The 22,084-nt window shown below is 42.5% G+C and overlaps 1 protein-coding gene across 2 annotated transcripts in view; it reads right to left on the bottom strand.

Moving 5' to 3' along the window:
* Window positions 1-22,084, bottom strand: part of LOC110501000 (uncharacterized) — a 153,453-nt gene that overhangs the window by 99,145 nt on the left and 32,224 nt on the right. For both annotated transcript variants that reach the window (XR_016486876.1, XM_090200936.1), the window contains exons 14-38: window positions 21,019-21,177; window positions 20,660-20,773; window positions 20,333-20,482; window positions 18,716-18,853; window positions 17,559-17,705; window positions 17,040-17,159; window positions 15,645-15,791; window positions 14,802-15,092; window positions 14,287-14,426; window positions 11,488-11,611; window positions 8,481-8,624; window positions 7,803-7,990; window positions 7,367-7,444; window positions 6,260-6,277; window positions 6,136-6,162; window positions 5,853-5,921; window positions 4,024-4,104; window positions 3,150-3,176; window positions 2,386-2,430; window positions 2,052-2,129; window positions 1,729-1,824; window positions 1,356-1,382; window positions 838-891; window positions 361-432; window positions 106-165 (exon numbers count right to left, since the gene is read on the bottom strand). Coding sequence is in view for 1 of the 2 variants with exons in the window: in XM_090200936.1 (XP_090057062.1) it covers window positions 106-165; window positions 361-432; window positions 838-891; window positions 1,356-1,382; window positions 1,729-1,824; window positions 2,052-2,129; window positions 2,386-2,430; window positions 3,150-3,176; window positions 4,024-4,104; window positions 5,853-5,921; window positions 6,136-6,162; window positions 6,260-6,277; window positions 7,367-7,444; window positions 7,803-7,990; window positions 8,481-8,624; window positions 11,488-11,611; window positions 14,287-14,426; window positions 14,802-15,092; window positions 15,645-15,791; window positions 17,040-17,159; window positions 17,559-17,705; window positions 18,716-18,853; window positions 20,333-20,482; window positions 20,660-20,773; window positions 21,019-21,177 (2,594 nt within the window). In the remaining variant the exon portion in view is untranslated. The remainder of the gene's footprint in view (window positions 1-105; window positions 166-360; window positions 433-837; window positions 892-1,355; window positions 1,383-1,728; window positions 1,825-2,051; window positions 2,130-2,385; window positions 2,431-3,149; window positions 3,177-4,023; window positions 4,105-5,852; window positions 5,922-6,135; window positions 6,163-6,259; window positions 6,278-7,366; window positions 7,445-7,802; window positions 7,991-8,480; window positions 8,625-11,487; window positions 11,612-14,286; window positions 14,427-14,801; window positions 15,093-15,644; window positions 15,792-17,039; window positions 17,160-17,558; window positions 17,706-18,715; window positions 18,854-20,332; window positions 20,483-20,659; window positions 20,774-21,018; window positions 21,178-22,084) is intronic.

A 22,084-nucleotide genomic window follows, 5' to 3' on the forward strand; every position in this document is an offset into this window, starting at 1 on the left:
AAGTTAAACCAATGATTAGCTAATACGTGACTAACAAACTACACAATTGAGGTGAAGCGATACACACACTTCATGTTGATGAGTGCATGTATGAACTGTTTGTACCTTCTCCCCTGGCTCTCCACGAGGCCCCTGGACACCGGGAACCCCGATCCCCTCCTCTCCCTGGGAAGAACAGGACAAATCACCAATCAGAATCCTATCATAACCGTAATCAGATCAACATGCAGTATAATACCCACATAAACCAATAGTATTCAAATATGATATTCGCTGTGGCTTCATTCAAATATACAGAGGAAACCACAAGATAATGTCCCTTCAGGTATACTGTAACTTCTTGGCGAGGGACACTCTTACCTTATATCCCTTTTGACCTGGGAAGCCTGGAACACCATCAATTCCAATGGGACCAGGTAACCCTGCTTGGCCCTGGTTTGAGACAGACAACAAGGAAAGGAAGAAAGATTGAACAACACATGAACTAAAAGCCAATACTTAGAAATAGCAATGTGGTGTTATAGTTTAATTAACACAAACTGAGCATAATAAATCATCATAATTTGGTGGGTGCTTATATTTGTCCTATTCAGAAAGTGTTTTTCTCTTGCTTATCACATCTCTCCCTGAGACACCATCAGAGAGTTGTTTCACGGCCAGTGTCTGAAATTATCAATGGCAACCCTGAAGCAATTAGGGTTAAGTGCCTTGCTCAAGATCACATTGGCAGGTTTTTCACCTTGTCGGCTTTGGAATTCAAACTAGCGACCTTTCAGTTACTGGCCCAACACTCTAATTGCTAGGCTGCTTGCTGCATAACAGAAACTAAACACTTACATCTTTACCATGATCTCCTTTGTCTCCTTTGGCCCCTGCTTTCCCACGCAAACCCTTTCAAAACATCACAAAACACTAATGTTATTTAATTAATAACATACCAGCAAGGAACAGAGGTTAAATTTGCGTTTATCAAGTTATTGGGCAATATTAAACATAGATGTATCATGAATGACTTGTATTCATTTCTTTTGTATTTATCCAGGTGAGTCCTGTCGTGACAGGAAGCTCTTTTTCAAAGTAGCCCTGGCAAAGGCAATACATGACCAAATACTAGTTTTGAAAAATCAACACCCATTTCTAGAATTGTCAGCAAAGCCCAAAATGTGTGTTGAAAATGCGATCGCTAAAACGAATTCATAATCCTGGCAGCATTGTTCTATTCATATCAACACCGTGCCAGTTTTTCATTCCAATTTAGGTGAATTCCATTGACTTAGCAAGCTCCAGCTTCCCTTGACCCAAAGCAGTAATTATACTGTTGAAGAAAATAAAGGAGAAAGGAACCACCCACTCACTTTAGCACCTGCCTCCCCATGTTCCCCCTGCAAGGGAAGAATAGAACATAAACACATCAAATCAATCAATGTTGTGAAACCCATATCATTTAAGATTGTTAAGTGACCGGCCACAGAAGGTCAATGTGAAAGACATTTTATCATATGAACTGGTTACAACGGAGTCCCTCAGGGATGTATTTTATCCCCAATATTATTTCCATTGTGTGCTGACAACATGATACTTGTAGTATGTCTTTTTGAATGACACATCAACACACATAACATACAGAAAACTCAAAATGGGGTCACAGTCTTGTTGAACGATTATTATTATGTGATATAATAATAATAATAGTATGTAAGATCTACCTGCACTATCTGTCTGTCTTACCTTAACAGATATCCCTGAGGACCCAGGTGAACCTGACTGTCCAGGCAGGCCTGGGGGTCCAGAGACCCCTGGTACACCCGGAGCCCCTTGGGGTCCCTTTTATCAGAGCAGGATAGGACATTAAACAACAACCATATCATTTGTATTCCTTAATCAGAGGAAGCATGTAGTATCAATTATTTATGATGTTGAAGGAACAAAACAAGTTATTTCAGGTAATACAATTTCCAAACCCTTTATGAAACATGTATATCCCTTTATAAGGCCTTTATAAAGCCTTTATAAAACAAAGTTGTTTTAGGATCTGTGTTGTGAAAACTCACTGATGATCCAGGCTCTCCCTTTCGTCCAGGAGCATAATGGCCGTCTCCTATGCCCCCTATAACATACCCAGGCTCCCCCTGGCAGAGAGAGGTCAAAGGTCACATAATATCACCTTGTGGTGAACTCGTAGTATGATTATCTAAAACTTGAAGATAAAAACAGGCGACAAAGGGTTTGGCATGAAGGCAGGAAGGTCTATAGGTAGAGTTCAAACTTAATGCTTTAATCACATGACCCTATTGGTTAGCATTACATTTTATATTGCACAGATAATCCTAACATTTCTTATAACATCTACTTGCTTCCAGACTCATGTTGTTCGGTTGGACTTACCCTCTCTCCTCTCTGGCCTTTTGGACCAGTGATACCAGGAGGACCCTGTGATTACAGAAAATAACATTAAAATCGATACATGACAGCGTTCACAATGACACACTAGATCATCTGACAGGAAATCATAAAAGGATGAGTGTAATGACATGATTAGGCAGCCACCTGAAGCCACGGGAAATAAAGTTTTGAATAAAGATGGCTGAATGAATACACACTTGGTCATTGCTCACCAAAGCTAGCTAGTTTAATATTGCATGGTGTCAGAAATAACCGTTAGTTTCACCGTTATGGAACCAATTCAACCCCCACAAACTTTGAGCCTTGAGGGAAACATCTCAGAAAACTGGAGACGACGGATTCAACAGTTTAAGCTAGGATATAAAACTGAGAAACTTAATTTCATGTGCCCACAGGTGTCAACATAATCATAGTATTATGGAAAACTGTCACTCAAAGTGCATGGCATCTATGATTAGTAACGACATGTTTTTATTATGAAGGATTAAAAGTGGAAAGAGTTGTAGAGAACAAGTTGAAAACAGAGACACAGGCATTAATGGCCTTATAAGTCATTCTGAAGAACAGACCTAGGGTCTGCATCCTAAAAAGCACCCTATTCCCTATATACTGCAGTGCACTAGTGTTGACCAGAGCCCTATAGGTCCTGGTCAAAAGTAGTGCACCAATTTGGGAATAGAGTTTGAGCTTATGGGTACACTACTAGACACTAATAAACATTGCCTCCATAAGCACATTGAACATACCAGATCACCTGGAACACCTTCTAAACCCTGAAACAGAGAGAAAACTGGCATTAGAAACATCTCATTTACATAAGTGGCATAAATTCAAATGTAGTTAATAAGCTGTGAGCAAAACTGTCATTTCAACCAGTTTTGCACAATGGAAGGCTTAAGCTTAATTCCTAGAATAACTTTACTTTGTGGTGACAGGCTCACAGAAGCACTTTAAAAAATGTAAATCACACACACACACAGTAACGGTGCATAACAGTCCAATACATTGTTAAAACAGGACAAGTTTTACATCATCCCGATACACTGACTGTACAAAACATTAAGAACACCTGCTCTTTCCATGACATAGACTAACCAAGTGAATCCAGGTTAAATCTATGATCCCTTATTGATGTCATGTGTTAAATCCACTTCAAATGAGTGTAGATGAGGAGGAGACAGGTTAAAGAACCATTTTTAAGCCTTGAGACAATTGAGACATGGATTGTGTGTGTGTGCAATTCAGAGGGTGAATGGGCAAGACAGAATATTTAAGTGCCTTTGAACAGGGTGTGGTAGTAGGTGCCAGGCGCACCGGTTTGAATATGTCAGGAACTGCAACGCTGCTGGGTTTTTCATGCTCAACAGTTTCCCGTGTGTATCAAGAATGGTCCACCACACAAAGGACATCCAGCAATCTTGAGACAACTGTGAGAAGCATTGGAGTCAGCATGGGCAAGCATCCCTGTGGAACACTTTCGACAGCTTGTCGAGTCCATTCCCTGACAAATTGAGGCTGTTCCGATGGCAAAAGGGGATGCAACTCAATATTAGGAAGGTGTTCCTAACGTTTTGTACACTCAGAGTAAAATAAGACTGTTTCTTTCTTTGTTAGATTTACCCGTTGTCCGGCTGAACCTGGGGGTCCGGTTCGTCCTGGTCGTCCTGGCAACCCGGGGACACCATCTGTTCCAGGAAGTCCCTGTTAAATGAAAAAAATACAGTGTCAAAAAATACACAACACAGATTTGTTTTCCCTTTTTCTTTTCTGTTTGTCTTCTGTATCTGTTTTGATGCCACTATCATTGTTCCACTACACACCTTCACGTCATATGTCACTGAGAAAACCAATACAAATATTCATCACACAAAAACACATTACACAACCAAGAAGAAAGATTGAAAAAGGAGTACTGACCCAAATATAACATTTGATCTCTGTTTCTATGTGAAGTCCAGTATCAATGAACACTGAGGACACACTGAGATCAATAGGATCATTGTATTGTTGTTGATTTGCTACGCCTGGCGCTAAGCTGAGTGGAGGTGGAAGGTGTGTTGTCCTGGGCCCGGTTTCCCGAAAGCAATGGAATTTAGGCTTCCCATGTTTTAACGATGCATCTTTCCTACAACGGCCAACGGTTTAACATGCATTTCCCAAAACACCACGCAGAAAAAACACTCGCTAAGTGCGTCGTTGGAGCATGTGTCAATACTGATAGGGTGGAAAGAAAGGCAGCACTGCTCTCGGATCAGCTTTCTCCATTAAAATCTTACCTTAACATTAGAATTATTCCACAATACTGACAATGGGTCAGCTCCTAGAGCTATATTATCACCTAATGGCTGCTAATATTGAGGCAGCTTATTCTAATGCTTACCCTATAGTAATTACACTCAATCACAGATTCATTTGGCACATCATTGCACACGTTCTTATACATCATGAAATATATATACATTACAGACAGCGTAGCTTACTAATATAACTCCATTAACTGAACATGTAGTTAAATATTATTTAAATATTTAGGCCTACGTTATGTAGCCTATAATACAGTCATCTAGCGTTGAATTTTAAACATCTTTTTATCCTTCACTTCCCACTAGTCACAGACGTCTATTCAACATCTTTTCCATGTTGGTTTAACGTCATTTCATTGAAATGATGTGAAAACAACGTTGATTCAACCAGTGTGTGCCCAGTGGGTTGTTCAATTACAGACATGAGCAACTTTGTATTTCTAGTCAATTTCGTTCCAAAGTTATCGCTGATCACAGAGAGAAATATAAACAGACAGACTGTGTTTAGCAGAGATCTTCTGTGTACAAACAGCTTGACTGTGTTTAGCAGAGATCTTCTGTGTATAAACAGCTTGACTGTGTTTAGCAGAGATCTTCTGTGTATAAACAGCTTGACTGTGTTTAGCAGAGATCTTCTGTGTATAAACAGCTTGACTGTGTTTAGCAGAGATCTTCTGTGTATGAACAGCTTGACTGTGTTTAGCAGAGATCTTCTGTGTATAAAATGGCTTATTAAAACACAATTATAGGACCAAACAAAGACAGATTGTTGAATGCCTAACTGTCAGATGCTACAGAAGAATGTATAGCAGCGATTCTGTCAACTTTCATCATCAATTCTGACACACGGCCACTCAAAGAAACAAACAATCCAACACACACAAACGCACACAAACGCACACGGCTGGGAGCAGCACAGGACCAGCCGCTGGGCAGTGATCTTCAAGCAGTTGGGGTTAAGTGCCTTGCTCAAGGGCACAGCACTCTACTGTATCAGTGGGGGTTAAGTGCCTTGCTCAAGGGCACAGCACTCTACTGTATCAGTGGGGGTTAAGTGCCTTGCTCAAGGGCACAGAACTCTACTGTATCAGTGTGTTTAGATGATAGCCTACATAGACAATGTATGATGAGAGAGTTACCACTTACTCTCTCTCCTTTCTCTCCTTTGGACTTGAGGCCAATTGACTCAAACATTGCAGTGTTTTGCTGGAGTCTCTGTAATCAAACAAATGTCATGGAATTATGGCAGATGAATGAATAAATAAATGACAATGAATGAATGGCTGGATGACTGGATAAATTGATGAATGACTGAATGCATGAATGACAATGAATGGCTGGATGCATTGATGAATGACTGAATGAATAGATGACTGAATGAATGGCTGGATGAATAGATGACTTCATTCAATTGTGGTGTAGAACATACCAGTCCACCATTACCAGAGCCATCTCCCTGTGAGTGACAGACAGAGAAAAAGAGAGGTAAATATAAAGTCCAAATATCTCATTTAATCACCAAGTTAGAAGTAACTAAATATAACTGTACTCACCTTTTCACCTTTCTGCCCCTTTGAAAGTAAATCAGAAAGGATAAAGAGATTAATCTATTAATCAAATAAAGGTCAGTCCATGTTTCCAAAAGACAGTGGGTCAAAGGTCAGCTAAAGAAGGAGCCCAGTGGGCAATGATGTTATTACAAGAGCTGGTCGGAATGACGTCATTACCAGAGCTGGTCGGAATGACGTCATTACCAGAGCTGGTCGGAATGACGTCATTACCAGAACTGGTCGGAATGACGTCATTACCAGAACTGGTCGGAATGACGTCATTACCAGAGCTGGTCAGAATTACGTCATTACAAGAACTGGTCGGAATGACGTCATTACAAGAACTGGTCGGAATGATGTCATTACAAGAACTGGTCGGAATGATGTCATTACCAGAGCTGGTCAGAATTACGTCATTACAAGAACTGGTCGGAATGACGTCATTACAAGAACTGGTCGGAATGACGTCATTACAAGAACTGGTCGGAATGATGTCATTACAAGAACTGGTCGGAATGATGTCATTACAAGAACTGGTCGGAATGACGTCATTACAAGAACTGGTCGGAATGACGTCATTACAAGAACTGGTCGGAATGACGTCATTACAAGAACTGGTCGGAATGACGGCATTACAAGAACTGGTCGGAATGACGGCATTGCCAGAACTGTTTGGAATGACGGCATTGCCAGAACTGGTCGGAATGACGGCATTGCCAGAACTGTTTGGAATGACGGCATTGCCAGAACTGGTCGGAATGACGGCATTGCCAGAACTGTTTGGAATGACGGCATTGCCAGAACTGTTTGGAATGACGGCATTGCCAAAACTGGTCGGAATGACGGCATTGCCAAAACTGGTCGGAATAACGTCATTGCCAGAACTGGTCGGAATGACGGCATTAGCAGAACTGGTTGCTGGGAGGGAAAAAACCATATATGTAGAATATATTTCTATGCTGCTATATGCTGACACAAATAGTGAAATAGGCAATGATGAGGATGGTGATGATGATAATAGTAATGTTTATGATAACAGTAATGATGATGATGATAATAGTAATGTTGATGATAACAGTAATGATGATGATGACTAAGAGAAGGACGTACCTTGCACTGTAAGGAGCAGGGGCCCTGGGGTTTGGTCAGCTCATCAGGGTCATCAGTTGGAGTGTCCAGCTGGGCAGACTAATAAAAGTGGTCAAACACATTGATATTGACCTTATTATATGACCTTGAATCAGAGGCTATAGGTCATTATTATTTAAATCCTCATTTCTACCTCTAGAACATTCTAATTCCAGCTGGAGGGCGAGAGCAGCCCACTCCAACACACAGCTGAGTTTCACATCTCTGTCATAATTAGCTGCTTGCCAGCATTCCACACTTCATACTTAACTGTGATCCCAGCTAAGGAGACATATTGAGCAAACGTTATCAGCAAGCTAGAATGTTGAAAACAAGCACGTTGTTCCAAAAAGTCCAGATGAAGTACCTTTCATTTCAAATGATATATTAGTTTAATTCAGACGTGTGTATTCTGTACCTCGTCGTGTTGTCTGAACTCAGAGAGCAGCGCCTCGCTGCAGATGTTGCTGATGAACTCTCTCTCTATGGAAGAGAAGTCATCAAAGTCCCTGGCGTAGAAGATGTTCTGGTAGCTGGCTGGATATGCTATCTTCTTCAGCTCGTCCATGTCTGCATTGGCCACCCCGATGGCCAGCACACTCACACCTGAGAGTGGAGTCAATATCAGAGAAGAATGTGAAAATACATGATATAATGTTATACAAAGCAATATTCAGCAATATGCAAAGTAAAGGACCAGTTACTGGATATCACTACATGTATCAAAGACAGGTGAGATAATCCTGTGTAGATTCATCTGTGTTAAAGAGATGTTTTCAGGACCTTGCGTGTCAGTAGCAACGGCTCCTAATCAACAAGAACAAAATGGCTACAATCCTTAGATGTCCCAAGACATTGACCACGGTTTTGACTAGATGGTATACAGCTACAAACGGAAGTTACTTTTCGTAGCAGGTTAGGAGAATTAACGTAGCAGGTTAGGATAATTCGGTTAAGGTTAGGAAAAGGGTTAGGGTTAGATAAAATGCACTCCTAGCCTGCTTTGAAAAGTCACTTATGTTCGTATCTGTTTACCATCTAGCCACAACCTTTGACCCTTAGTATGTAGAGTATGACCACTGATATCTTAACTGACCATAAGCCTGTGCGATCCTGGAGGGTTGCTCCACATCGTCCACGGCCCGGCCATCTGTCAGCAACACCAAGACATGAGGCACCTCATGCCTCATCCCCAGAGACTCCTGGAACAGCTCCTTCAGAACGTAGCTCATCCCCTTCCCTATGGAACAACAATACATTCACTGGCAATATCACTATCAATATGTACACACACACACCAGTGGAGGCTTCTCACAGGAAGAAAGAGAGGACCAACCTTTTTAATAGTGAAACATTATTAAATATAAAACATCATTTTTAGATAAAACTATACTAAATATATTCACGTCACCAAATAATTGATTAAAACACACTGTTTTGCAATGAAGATCTACAGTAGCCTCAACAGCACTCTGTAGGGTAACACAATGGTGTAGCCGGAAGACAGCTAGCTTCTGTCCTCCTCTGCGTACATTGACTTCAATACAAAACCTAGGAGGTTCATGCTTCTCACCCCCTTCCATAGATTTACACAGGAATTATGACAACTTCCGGAGAATGTCCTCCAACCTATCAGAGCTCTTGCAGCATGAACTGACATGTTGTCCACCCAATCAACGACTCAGAGAATGAATCTAGTACTGAAAGCATAAGCTACAGCTAGCTAGCACTGCAGTGCAGTGGAGTGCATACAATATGGTGAGTTAGTTGACTCAAAGAGAGAGACAGACAATAGCTGAACAGTTTTTAACAAATTAATCCAAAATTAAGGAGAAGTGAGAGAGCAAGAGAGAGTGAGAGAGAGAGAGCTAGCTTTATTTCATAGTATATATTTTTTCACTTTCACTTGGATAGCATTGAATGCAACAAGCTAGTCAAACACCCGGCTCAAACAGAGAGGAAGGGATGGGGAGGTAGCTGACTATGGCTATCCAGCACTGGAACTCTTCCAAGTCAAGTTAAGCTTTTGGTTTTATAAATGTATTGCCACCGGGGCCCGCCGGTGTAACTGCTAAACTGCTTGCTGCTGACTGTACACTGTACTGTATGATTGTAGCATGTTTACTAACGCATTAGTTCTAGTAGCTTTGTTGACTATGATGTGGCAATGTGTCACGGTTTTCTGTATGAGAAGGAGAGTCGGACCAAAATGCGGCGTGTGGATTGCGATCCATGTTTAATAAACAAACGTAAAACACGAATCGATACAAACACTACAAAACAAAGAACGTAATGAACGTAACGAAAACCGAAACAGCCCTATCTGGTGAACAACACAGAGACAGGAACAACGACACATAGGACAATCACCCACGACAAACTCAAAGAATATGGCTGCCTAAATATGGTTCCCAATCAGAGACAACGATAAACACCTGCCTCTGATTGAGAACCACTTCAGACAGCCATAGACTTAACTAGAACACCCCACTAGCTACAATCCCCATACATACACACCACATACAAAAACCCATGCCACACCCTGGCCTGACCAAATAAATAAAGATAAACACAAAATACTTCGACCAGGGCGTGACACAATGATATAGTCTGTATGGCTTGGAAATGTTTTTTCACCTGGTCATAGATAGTCCACAAGTGAAGGGAAAAGGTACGTAGAGAGCACGTAGATAGATGTGAGAAGGAATTATATGTACAACGAGCAGTTTGTATGTGGCTGCTATGAAAGAGAACTGTGTTTGCGTGTGATCAGGGGTGTATTCATTGTCCGGATTCTGTTAAACACTTCTTAAAACAAAAGCAAATGAAACAAAAATGGGATAAACATAACTGAATTTGTCCAATAGAAACTCTATTTTGCAACTGTTGGACTAATGATTACACCGTAGATCAGCTAGATGCAGGCAAGAGTGTGCAAGGCGGTATTGAATGTGTCACTGTCTGTCTGTGTGTCACTGTCTGTCACCTCAAATCTTTCTCTCGACCTGTGTGCAGCCTCATGATGGGTACAGGGAAAATTTGACTATCATGTAGTAGCCTAAACCTATCGATGTTACATTGAGTTGGGTGAATGGATTATGAATGACAGTCATCCAACATGCTGTAATAGAAATAAGACCATGTTCGTAAAAAATATATATTTTAATTTATTTAACTAGGCAAGTCAGTTAAGAACAAATTCTTATTTTCAATGATGGCCTAGGAACAATGGGTTAACTGCCTGTTCAGCTCGGGGGTTTGAACTTGCAATCTTCCGGTTACTAGTCCAACGCTCTAACCACTAGGCTACCCTGCCGCCCCTAAATGATCATCCTCCCTCATCTTAAAAGGCACTGACCGCCACTGACACACACACACAGACTTGGTCGCAGGTACAATATAGAGAATCAATGTGTATTGAAAGTGAATAGGCATGGAAGGTGTGTCACAATTTCAAAATGCAAACACAACTGGAAACAGCTTGTCATTTTTGGAGACGGGCGTTTGACAGACAGGGCTATGGTAGCTAGCAAAAGAGGGTATAAACGGTTGCTATCCAGCTGAACACAACATCAGCTGGCTAGCTAAATACCTTGGCTAACGGTGGGGCGAAACCAGCACCGGACTACCGCATTTGGGCCCCGGGGCACCAACCTCCATAAAGCTATGAGAACATGCTGGAGTTTTAAAGACATTTCTACACTTTTGCCATGAGAGAAAAATGACTGTTTTATAGCTCATCTCATGCTATTGTTCACTTTTTGCCATGAGGTTAAGAGAACATTTAGCAGTTTAAAGCTCATTTCCTGCAATTACACACATTTTGCTATCATATGTTATCTGGGGGGCACCCGACCTCCAGGGATACATGCCCTGTGTGCCTATTAGGTAATCCAGCCCTGGGCGAAACAGTTCACTATTTAACAGTTAATTAGTTATGCAAATACAAAGCTGTCTCCAAAAGGCAAGGCAAGTTTACTTTTGGACGTTTGTGAGGTCTCCACTTTCAAAGCTTATAGACATCTAACATTTTTCTAGGCAGACAGAATGTCTGTATGCGTGTACGTGTGTGTGTGTATGTGTCCATGTGTGTATGTGTGTACCTGTTTTGGTGTTGCCTCCTCCATAGTGTACTCCTCTCAGAGCCTTTAGAACAGAGTTCCTGTTCTTGTAATCATTCAGTTTGAACTCTATCCTTGGTTCATCACTGTAGTGCACAACTGCTATCTGAGGGGAGAGATGGGACAGTCAGTGGCAATTACCTACAGTACCAGTCAAAAGTTTGGACACACCTACCCATTCAAGGTTTTTTACATTTTTTAACTATTTTCTACTTTGTAGAATAATCAAAACTATGAAATAACACATATGGAATCATGTAGTAACCAAAACAGTGTTAAACAAATCAAAATATATTTTATATTTGAGATGTTTCAAAGCAGCCACCCTTTGCCTTGATGACAGCTTTGCACAATCTTGGCAATTTCTCAACCAGCTTCACGAGGAATGCTTTTACAACAGTCTTGAAGGAGTTCCCACATATGCTGAGCACTTGTTGTCTGCTTTTCCTTCACTCTGAAGTCCAACTCATCCCAAACCATCTCAACTGGGTTGAGGTTGGGTGATTGTGGAGGCCAAGTCATCTGATGCAGCACTCCATCACTCTACACAGCCTGGAGGTGTGTTTTGGGTAATTTTCCTGTTAAAAAACCAATGATAGTCCGACTAAGCGCAAACCAGATGGGATGGTGTATGGCTGCAGAATGCTGTGGTAGCCATGCTGGTTAAGTGTGCCTTGAAATCTAAATAAACCACTGACAGTGTCAACAGCATAGCACCATCACACCTCCACCTCCATGCTTCACAGTGGGAATCACACATCCGTTCACCTACTCTGCATCTCACAAAGACATGGCGGTTGGAAACCAAAATCTCAAATTTGGACTCATCAGACCAAAGGACAGATTTCCACCAGTCTAATGTCCAATGCTTGTGTTTCTAGGCCCAAGCAAGTCTCTTCTTATTTTTAGTGTCCTTTAGTAGTGGTTTCTTTGCAGCAATTTGACCATGAAGGCCTGATTCACACAGTCTCCTGTGAACAGTTGATGTTGAGATGTGTCTGTTACTTAAACTTTGTGAAGCATTTATTTGGGCTGCAATCTGAGATCAAGTTAACTCTAATGAACTTATCCTCTGCAACAGAGGGAACTCTGGGTCTTCCTTTCCAGTGGCGGTCCTCATGAGAGCCAGTTTCATCATAGCGCTTGATGGTTTTTGCGACTGCACTTGAAGAAACTTTCAAAGTTCTCGAAATGTCCGGTATTGACTGACCTTCATGTCTTAAAGTAATGATGGACTGTCATTTCTCTTTGCTTATTTGAGCTGTTCTTGCCATAATATGGACTTGGTATTTTACCAAATAGGGCTATCTTCTGTATACCACCCGTACCTTGTCACAACACAACTGATTGGCTCAAACACTCTAAGAAGGAAAGAAATTCCACAAATGTACTTTTAACAAGGCACACTTGTTAATTGAAATGCATTACAGGTGACTACCTCATGAAGCTGGTTGAGAGAATTCCAAGACTGTGCAAAGCTGTCATCAAAGCAAAACGTTACTACTTTGAAGAATCTCAAATATGAAATATATTTTGTTTAACACTTGGTTGGTTACTACATGATTCCATATGTGTTATTTCATAGTTTTGATGTCTTCACTATTATTACATCATATAGAAAATAGTAAAACTAAAGAAAAACCCTTGAAGGAGTAAGTGAGTCAAAACGTTTGACTGGTACTGTACATTCAATAACAAGGCCATCTTATCATAACATGTATCATTCCCCTTCATATTGCCTATATAGAAAATACAGTTTTAATGAAATTCAGCAAGAGGCAATAACAGAATGCTGTTTCCACAGATACATTAGGGTACATACTTTGGGCGAACTGAAAAAGGAAGATGATTGCAAATGTCCTGTGCTTTTAGGTTTCAGATTTTAACATATTGAATCTAAACGTTGTCACAAAGTTTGCAACAACAATTCAGACCTTAGACCCTAAAAGAACCAGCCAGGGTGAGGGTGACCAGGACCTTAACCCCTAAAAGAACAAGCCAAGGTGAGGGTGACCAGGACCTTAACCCCTAAAAGAACAAGCCAAGGTGAGAGTGACCAGAACCTTAACCCCTAAAAGAACAAGCCAAGGTGAGGGTGATCAGGACCTTAACCCCTAAAAGAACAAGCCAAGGTGAGGGTGACCAGGACCTTAACCCCTAAAAGAACAAGCCAAGGTAAGGGTGACCAGGACCTTAACCACTAAAAGAACAAGCCAAGATGTGGGTGACCAGGACCAACTAGTTAAGAAGAAACCAGACTCTCTATGATGGAGCTCAGAAGTATACACAGTCCATACACTTCCGGTACAGTCGACCAGGTACACTTCAGGAACAGTCAACCAGGTACACTTCAGGTACAGTCAACCAGGTACACTTTAGGAACAGTCAACCAGGTACACTTCAGGTACAGTCAACCAGGTACACTTCAGGTACAGTCAACCAGGTACACTTCAGGTACAGTCAACCAGGTACACTTCAGGTACAGTCAACCAGGTACACTTCAGGTACAGTCGACCAGGTACAGTCAACCAGGTACACTTCAGGTACAGTCAACCAGGTACACTTCAGGAACAGTCAACCAGGTACACTTTAGGTACAGTCGATCAGGTACAGTCAACCAGGTACACTTCAGGTACAGTCAACCAGGTACACTTCACCCTTACATTGCTATGTTTTTTTAAGTCTATTGTGTGTGATGTGTTAACATACTGTACATCATGCCTGTTAATCGTAAAATGAACAGTAAAGCTTTTGACATATTGAAGGTGTGTGACCTCTGACCTGTGTGCCCTGAGGACCAATCACAGGGAAATAGGTGACAACCCGGAACAGGAAGTCCTTGAGCTTGGCAAAGTTATTGGATCCGATGCTCCATGACTCATCCACCAGGAACACTATGTCTGCCTTCACCCTGCCACACACTGCAACACACACACACGCACATGGAGGCACGCATGCACACACAGGAACGAGCGTGCAGGTGCGCACACACACACACACACACACAGGTAATGGTGACAGTGATATTGGTTGTTAGCAGACATTATTATCATCAGACAGAACATTGCTAAAGGAACATCTTCAGTCTTAAGAAGCAGTCTCTAAATCAGGTAAGTGCTGTTATTCTTCAGTCTTAAGAAGCAGTCTCTAATGGAGGTAAGTGCTGTTATTCTTCAGTCTTAAGAAGCAGTCTCTAATGGAGGTAAGTGCTGTTATTCTGAGGGGCTGTCAGTTTGCTCTGATTGTAATGCCTAACAGCTATTCATCTATATAGGTACTATAAATACTTCTGTTACCTGGCCCTGGTCCAACAGTTGTCTCTGTATTCAAAACCAATACGTTTCTGGTATTGGTGGTAAGATGGCCGACGCTGGTGGTGGCTGCAGCTGTTTTGACAACGGTGGTGCTTGGGGGTTTCTTGGCGGTGCCGGAGGTGGTTTTGGAGGGGGCTTTGGTGACAGTGGAGCGGGTGTGGGCTTTGGTGGTTTTGGCTGCGTTGGGGTGGGAGGCGGTGAGGGTGTGAGGGAGGAGAGGGGAAGTCGTGACAGGTGAAGACTGGACAGGCACCAGAGGACGGTCCTTGGCCACTGAAAGGAAATAGACAGTGTTTCAGATTTATATGCAGTAGTGTTGTGCTTGGACACATTTCACATGATATACTGTCTACATTATGATTTATGACATTTATAGTCACATACATGGATAGATGCAGTATATTGTGTTGCCATATTAGTACAGTGCCCCTGGAGCCAGTTAAGTGCCTTGCTCAAGGGCACAGACAGATTTTTCCTCTTGTCAGCTCAATTATTCGAACCCGCAACCTTTCGGTTACTGGCCCAACACTCTAACCGCTAGCCTGTCCTACACCTACTCTACACCACAGTAATTACTTAGTAATAACTTATGTCATGACCTAGTAAGTACATGAACCAGCATTGGGTTTCCTGTATGATAGACGGCTTCCTGTGAAGTGTATAACAATGTAATGGACAGCTCTCAAAACGTTGCATTTCTTACAGCTTAGGATAACAGCACTCAACAATTGTTTTTGTTGTTGTCGTTTTTGAACTTTTGAGTGAGCACGTTGTTTATTGTGCCAGTGAGCTGGAGCCATAACGTGAAGAGGTGTTAAGCTTTACCTATCCTGTGGTTGATAGAGGTGATGGGTCCCTCCACCTCTCCATACAGAGGTCTGATGGTGAAGATGTAGGTCCTGCCATACAGCAGATCACTCAGCTTAAACATGGTGGCAGAAGGGCCAAGCTTCTCCTTTTTGGTGTCCAACTCTGAAGAGAAAAAGTGTACCCATATGTGGTAAAAAAAAATAAATGAAATCTATTTAACCTTTATCCAGGTAAGTCATTGTGAACAAATTGTCCTCTGGTTGGTCAAAGAGGTTGTAAAAAGTGACAAACACAAAACAATTGTCATCACTGTAAAAACACATAACCCAGCCCAATTCCAAGGGTAACTCAGGTTTCCCCATCACAATAACAGTTTGGAACAATTGACAATTTACAGGACAAAATCCCCATTTACATCTTGAATTCACCCCTATTTCACCCCTAATTCACCATTATTTATTGTGCCTACATAATGAGTTCTATTAACTATGGCCTCCAAACACTTCACACTTAAAAACTGGGGAAGATGAAACCTAGAATAGTTGATCAAATCTCCAGGAAGTAGTCTTCTCATGTGACAGACCGAACAATTTGGTTCTGGGTGCCGAGATGACCAAAAAGTGATCGGAACATGAAAGACAAACCCCGACATTCCATTTATACTTTAGGCAGTTTATTGAAGGAAATGACTTGGATAAGAGAGAGGGGCGCTGTCTAAATATACCCCCCACCCCGCTGCCATGCTCACACAAAGTCATTAACACTTACTGATGTCACTAACATAGGCCCCATTCCAATTGTATGACTGGCAGCTGACAGCCATGTGGTGGAGCCCTTGGGTTTACCTACCCAGTCATGTCTAGTCAGTGACTACTTCAACAATGGGAAATGGGAGAAACTGAAGGCATTTTTAAGAAAGATCTTAAGAAACACCTTTTTTGCCGTGCTTTTACTTAGGGTGCTTTTATTTTATTTATTTTATACTATCTATTTCACATATTTTTATTTATTCAAATGCGTTAGTCTCTTATGTCCACAGTTTTTAAAAATAATTGTTTTACTATTTTTATTTGCCACATTTTGAAACCAGTGTTTTTCTCTTTCTCTCCTTTACTAACTGTGTTTGTTTAAGCATTTTGAATTGCATCCTCTGTAAGTAATGTGCTGTACTATTAGATTGATTGAGGAAGAAAGCTACTAAGGATTTTGAATGAGGCCATAGCCTGACGTGATCATCTGTGCTGGTGTCACGGCCTGATGTGATTGGCTGTGCTGGTGTCACAGCCTGACGTGATCATCTGTGCTGGTGTCACAGCCTGATGTGATCATCTGTGCTGGTGTCACAGCCTGATGTGATTGGCTGTGCTGGTGTCACAGCCTGATGTGATTGGCTGTGCTTTGACCTCTGACCTGAGATGTGCCTCCAGGAGAGCAGGTACCCAGAAGCCCCGGCAACTCTGATCCAGTTGAGGGAAGTACTGCTGTCTGTGGTGTTCAGCGCTGCAAAGCCGTTCACTTTAGGCAGGTCCACTGGAACACAATCAACACATAATTTAAGTGTTTGAGAAAGACTGTGCAGACTCACTGATCTACAAATCACTTTGCATCCCAAATAACTACTCATTATCTGATCAAGATTATTGGTTCTGCGCCTGGCCTTGCTCAAACTGATCCCCTCAACCACACGGAATAACTTTAAGATACCATACTGCTACTTTTTGGGCTAGGTGGTGGAGCTAGGTGGTGGTGCTAGGTGGTGGTGCTAGGTGGTGGAGCTAGGTGGTGGTGCTAGTTGGTGGTGCTAGGTAGTGGTGCTAGGTGGTGGTGCTAGGTGAGTAGAGACATGTGACAGGTCTACATTTGAGTCATTTAGCAGTCACTCTTATCCAGAGGAATATCTGAGAGGTGTCGCCATAGTTCAGTACTCACAGGTGCGTGCAGTGACCAGGAACGGGCTCCCTTCTCGGCCCCCCACCATAGATGCCACCTGGATCTTATAGGCCGAGCTCTCCTGTAACTTAGGGATCGTGAAGGAGGTCGTGGAGGAAGAGACTAGCTGGGACTTCTCATCGCCACCTAGAGGCAGAGAGGTCAACATGCATGGGATATATATATATAGGTCAGGACAGCAGGATAGCCTACAGCTATTTCACAACGATCTTTCCTTTATGCCTCACAGCCTCTCTCCTCACCTTGAAGAACTTAGGTCTGTGGGGAGGGACCATGACCTCTAATACAAGAGGGAATGTGAGGGGATGCAAGGAAGCATGAAAGACGAATTGAGATAGAGCCTAAATTTTTATTTCACCTTTATTTAACCAAGTAGGCTAGTTGAGAACAAGTTCTCACTTACAACTGCGACCTGGCCAAGATAAAGCAAAGCAGTGCGACACAAACAACAACACAGAGTTACACATGGAATAAACAAACATACAGTCAATAACACAATATAAAAAGTCTATATACAGTGTGTGCAAATGAGGTAAGATAAGGGAGGTAAAGGCAATAAATAGGCCATGGTGGCGAAGTAATTACAATATAGCAATTAAACATTGGAGTGATAGATGTGCAGAATATGAATGTGCAAGTAGAGATACTGGGGTGCAAAGGAGCAAAAATAAATAAATAAATAACAGTATAGGGGGTGAGGTAGTTGGATGGGCTGTTTACAAATTGGCTATGTACAGGTGCAGTCATCTGTGAGCTTCTCTGACAGCTGGTGCTTAAAGTTAGTAAGGGAGATATGAGTCTCCAGCTTCAGTGATGTTTGCAGTTCGTTCCAGTCATTGGCAGCAGAGAACTGGAAAGTAAGGCGACCAAAGGAGGAATTGGCTTTGGTGAGATATACCTGCTGGAGCGCGTGCTACGGGTGGGTGCTGCTAAGGTGACCAGTGAGCTGAGATAAGGCGGGGCTTTACCTTGCAAAGACTTATAGATGACCTGGAGCCAGTGGGTTTGGCGACGAATATGAGGGCCAGCCAACGAGAGCATACAGGTCGCAATGGTGGGTAGTATATGGAGTTTTGGTGGTGTGCGTTTGTGTGTCAATGTCTGTGTATCCATACATGCATGTGTGTGTTCCTCACCATGGAAGGGGCTCCAGGAGATCTTGTAGCCAGTGACCCCAGGTGTTCTCTTCCAGGTCAGTATGAAGGAGTTGATTCCGACATCCACCACCTTCACCTCCTTGACCGCCTGGATCAGCTCTGACTCTGTCACCGACGCTAACGGAACCACATCAACAATAGATGTAGGTTCATTTAAGATAAACAATACGTGTGGTGAGCTTTCTGCCACAAAATGGCTGCCGCTACATGGATGCTACACATCGGTGGTGAATGAGGCGAGTTTCTGCCTTTCAATGTTGACCGCTTTGAGCATACCTTGAATACATATACAATCAATTATCTTAATAAATGTTGTGACAATGTTCCTCATTCAACAACACAACAGTCTGGATGGACTTCTTCAATGTAAAGGAAGTACTTTCTGTTCAGAGTTTCTAACAGTAGAAACAAACTCAGATAGAATTATTATATGATAACAACCATGTCAGGCAGCAGTGACACACGCACGCGCACGCGCACACGCACACACGCACGCGCACGCGCACACGCACACACACACACACACACAGCAGTGGTTAAAACACAAGCCTCAAGTGTCAACAAAGGGAACCTCGGTTAAAATAGTAAGCTCAAAGTATATGACCCGTCAATCAAACAAGGGCACCACCAGTCTACAAGGGTACAAGGGGCGTAACGTTCCACATCTCCCTACATGATTACAATATCAGGACTTCATCCACAGGGCTGTGGGTTTATGTAAATGGCCAGTGACTCAGAGTTACACTCCATATTTTCCATTTAATGTATTTCCAAAAGTTCAATCAGTAAGGCTGGTCTGAATGGATCATCACTTTTCAATGACGTCTTTACTCGATTGAAATAACAGTGGTCTGTCTCGTTCAAATCACACATCTTAGAATGACAATAGTGGTGGAAATACAGCGGAGGACTGTGAGGGCTTCCTATGCACAAGTGTGATTACATTACCCACAGCAACGTCAACCACTGTTTACATGTGTTTCCATGCACAAGTGTGATTACATTACCCACAGCAACGTCAACCACTGTTTCCATGTGTTCCCATGCACAAGTGTGATTACATTACCCACAGCAACGTCAACCACTGTTTCCATGTGTTCCCATGCACAAGTGTGATTACATTACCCACAGCAACGTCAACCACTGTTTCCATGTGTTCCCATGCACAAGTGTGATTACATTACCCACAGCAACGTCAACCACTGTTTCCATGTGTTCCCATGCACAAGTGTGATTACATTACCCACAGCAACGTCAACCACTGTTTACATGTGTTTCCATGCACAAGTGTGATTACATTACCCACAGCAACGTCAACCACTGTTTACATGTGTTTCCTTGCATATGCGTTTGGATTCCCAGTATCTTAAAAGAGTTGTTTGTATACAGCACCTACCAAGCACACTGCTGTGACTGCAGACTCCACTGACATCATAGGGGCAAATCCTAGCAATCACTTGAGTCGAAAATTCACTCAGTCTCCCAATGACATTAATGTATGAATAAGTGAAAATGTCCAATACCCACCATCACCACTGTGGGAGAAAAAAGATCATGCACAAGTTTGGATTTACCCCATACTCTCTCTCCAGGTACCTGTGAGCTGTGAGAGGGAGATTTCTGGCCCCTCTGTGTTGCCGTAAACAGCGTGGATGCTAACTATGTAGACTGTCTCTGGGTTGAGGCCCTCAATGCGGTGGAACAGAACGCTGCGGTCCAAATACTGGGACTGGGGAGTGTTGCCATCTGTGTAACACAGCCAATTAAAAGACTCAGGCACACACAAACATTTACACACACACACACACACACACACACACGTGTACACACACACACATGTGTACACACTCACAGGCTACATTAATCTTTGAAATTGAGATAAGGTTATATTTAGGATTTGGATCAAGAAGCCCACTACGGTACCGATGTTCCAGGTGAGTTTATACTCGGTGGACCCCACGACGGGACTCCACTCCACGTCGATGGAGGAACTGGTGTAGGAAGTCACGTGGAAGTTAGACACATATCCCAAAGGGGCTAGTGGAGAGAGAAGAGGGGATACAAGGCAACATGATGAAGACGCAGGGAGTCAGGAAGCAGGTGCAGTCGGTGAGTTTAATCAGAACGAACATAGAGAGAATACAAAAACAGGAGCGTCTGAACATGAAAACACAAAACAATACTGCATGATGGGTGATACGACCGCGTGCCAGATAAAGGGGAAGTCGTCAGGGTAGTGATGAAAATACACTTCACTAGGAAAGAGGACACGTTGGACTCACAGGTGCGGAAGGTAGCTGAGACGCCGGGACCCACCAGCGATCCAAACAGGACGTAAAGAGACAGGACATACTCTGTGTCATGGACCACGTTCTTCAGAAGGTGCTCTGTGGTGGAGCCGTTCAGAGCCAGCTGCCTAGGACGGTCCCGACCCACAAACTCTGGAAGAATAACACACACATAACAATGGAGTAGGGGGAGGATTAGGGCCTCTGATCTAAGGTCAGTTCAGTGTTTTGCCCATAATGACAATCACCTGCTATTGGAGGCCAACTCCTTTGGACCAATGGAGTGTTCACTTGAGTTTATTTTACCTTTATTTAACTAGGCAAGTCAGTTAAGAACAAATTCTTATTTTCAATGACGGCCTAGGAACAGTGGGTTAACTGCCTGTTCAGGGGCAGAATGACAGATTTGTACCTTGCCAGCTAGGGGATTTGAACTTGCAAGTAACCTTCCGGTTACTAGTCCAAGGCTCTAACCACTAGGCTACCCTGACGCAGTTGTGTCTGATGATTTGCAAAATTGCTCACTATGTAGCTTAAATTAAATTAGTTAATTAGCAATTAGGTCTCTCTTCGTACTCAACTTAATGAATCCCTTAATGAATACTCAACTTAATGACGTTCCATTCAATTTGTCCCTTTCATATTGCTTTACAGCTCATTACAGGCAAATCAAATCATCGAAAGCAAGTAATTCTACAGACATTGGGATTGTTTGATGATACCTTTCGTTTCCAAGCGTAGCTCTGTTGATATTAAAAGCATCCCGAGTTTAAAAAAAAAGTCAACCAGTCGTGAGGGCAATGAGAAGAGGATACGTGAATAAAAACCAACCTAAACCCCAAAATAACTCCCACCATCATCTCCACATGAAAGGACAAGGCACCCTACTCTCCCTCCTCCATCTTTTCATCTGGCTTGATCAATCCCTTTTCTCACACACACACCTTTATTCACACATTCCCCCCTTTCCTGTCATCCCCATATGAACATCATCAGAAGCCCGTCCCCTCATTAAAAGAACCCCCGTATCCCTACATCTCTCCTTTTATTTTCCTGTTTT

This window comes from Oncorhynchus mykiss, chromosome 15, assembly GCF_057628025.1.
Source record: "Oncorhynchus mykiss isolate SJ-2025 chromosome 15, ASM5762802v1, whole genome shotgun sequence".
NCBI lineage: Eukaryota > Metazoa > Chordata > Actinopteri > Salmoniformes > Salmonidae > Oncorhynchus > Oncorhynchus mykiss.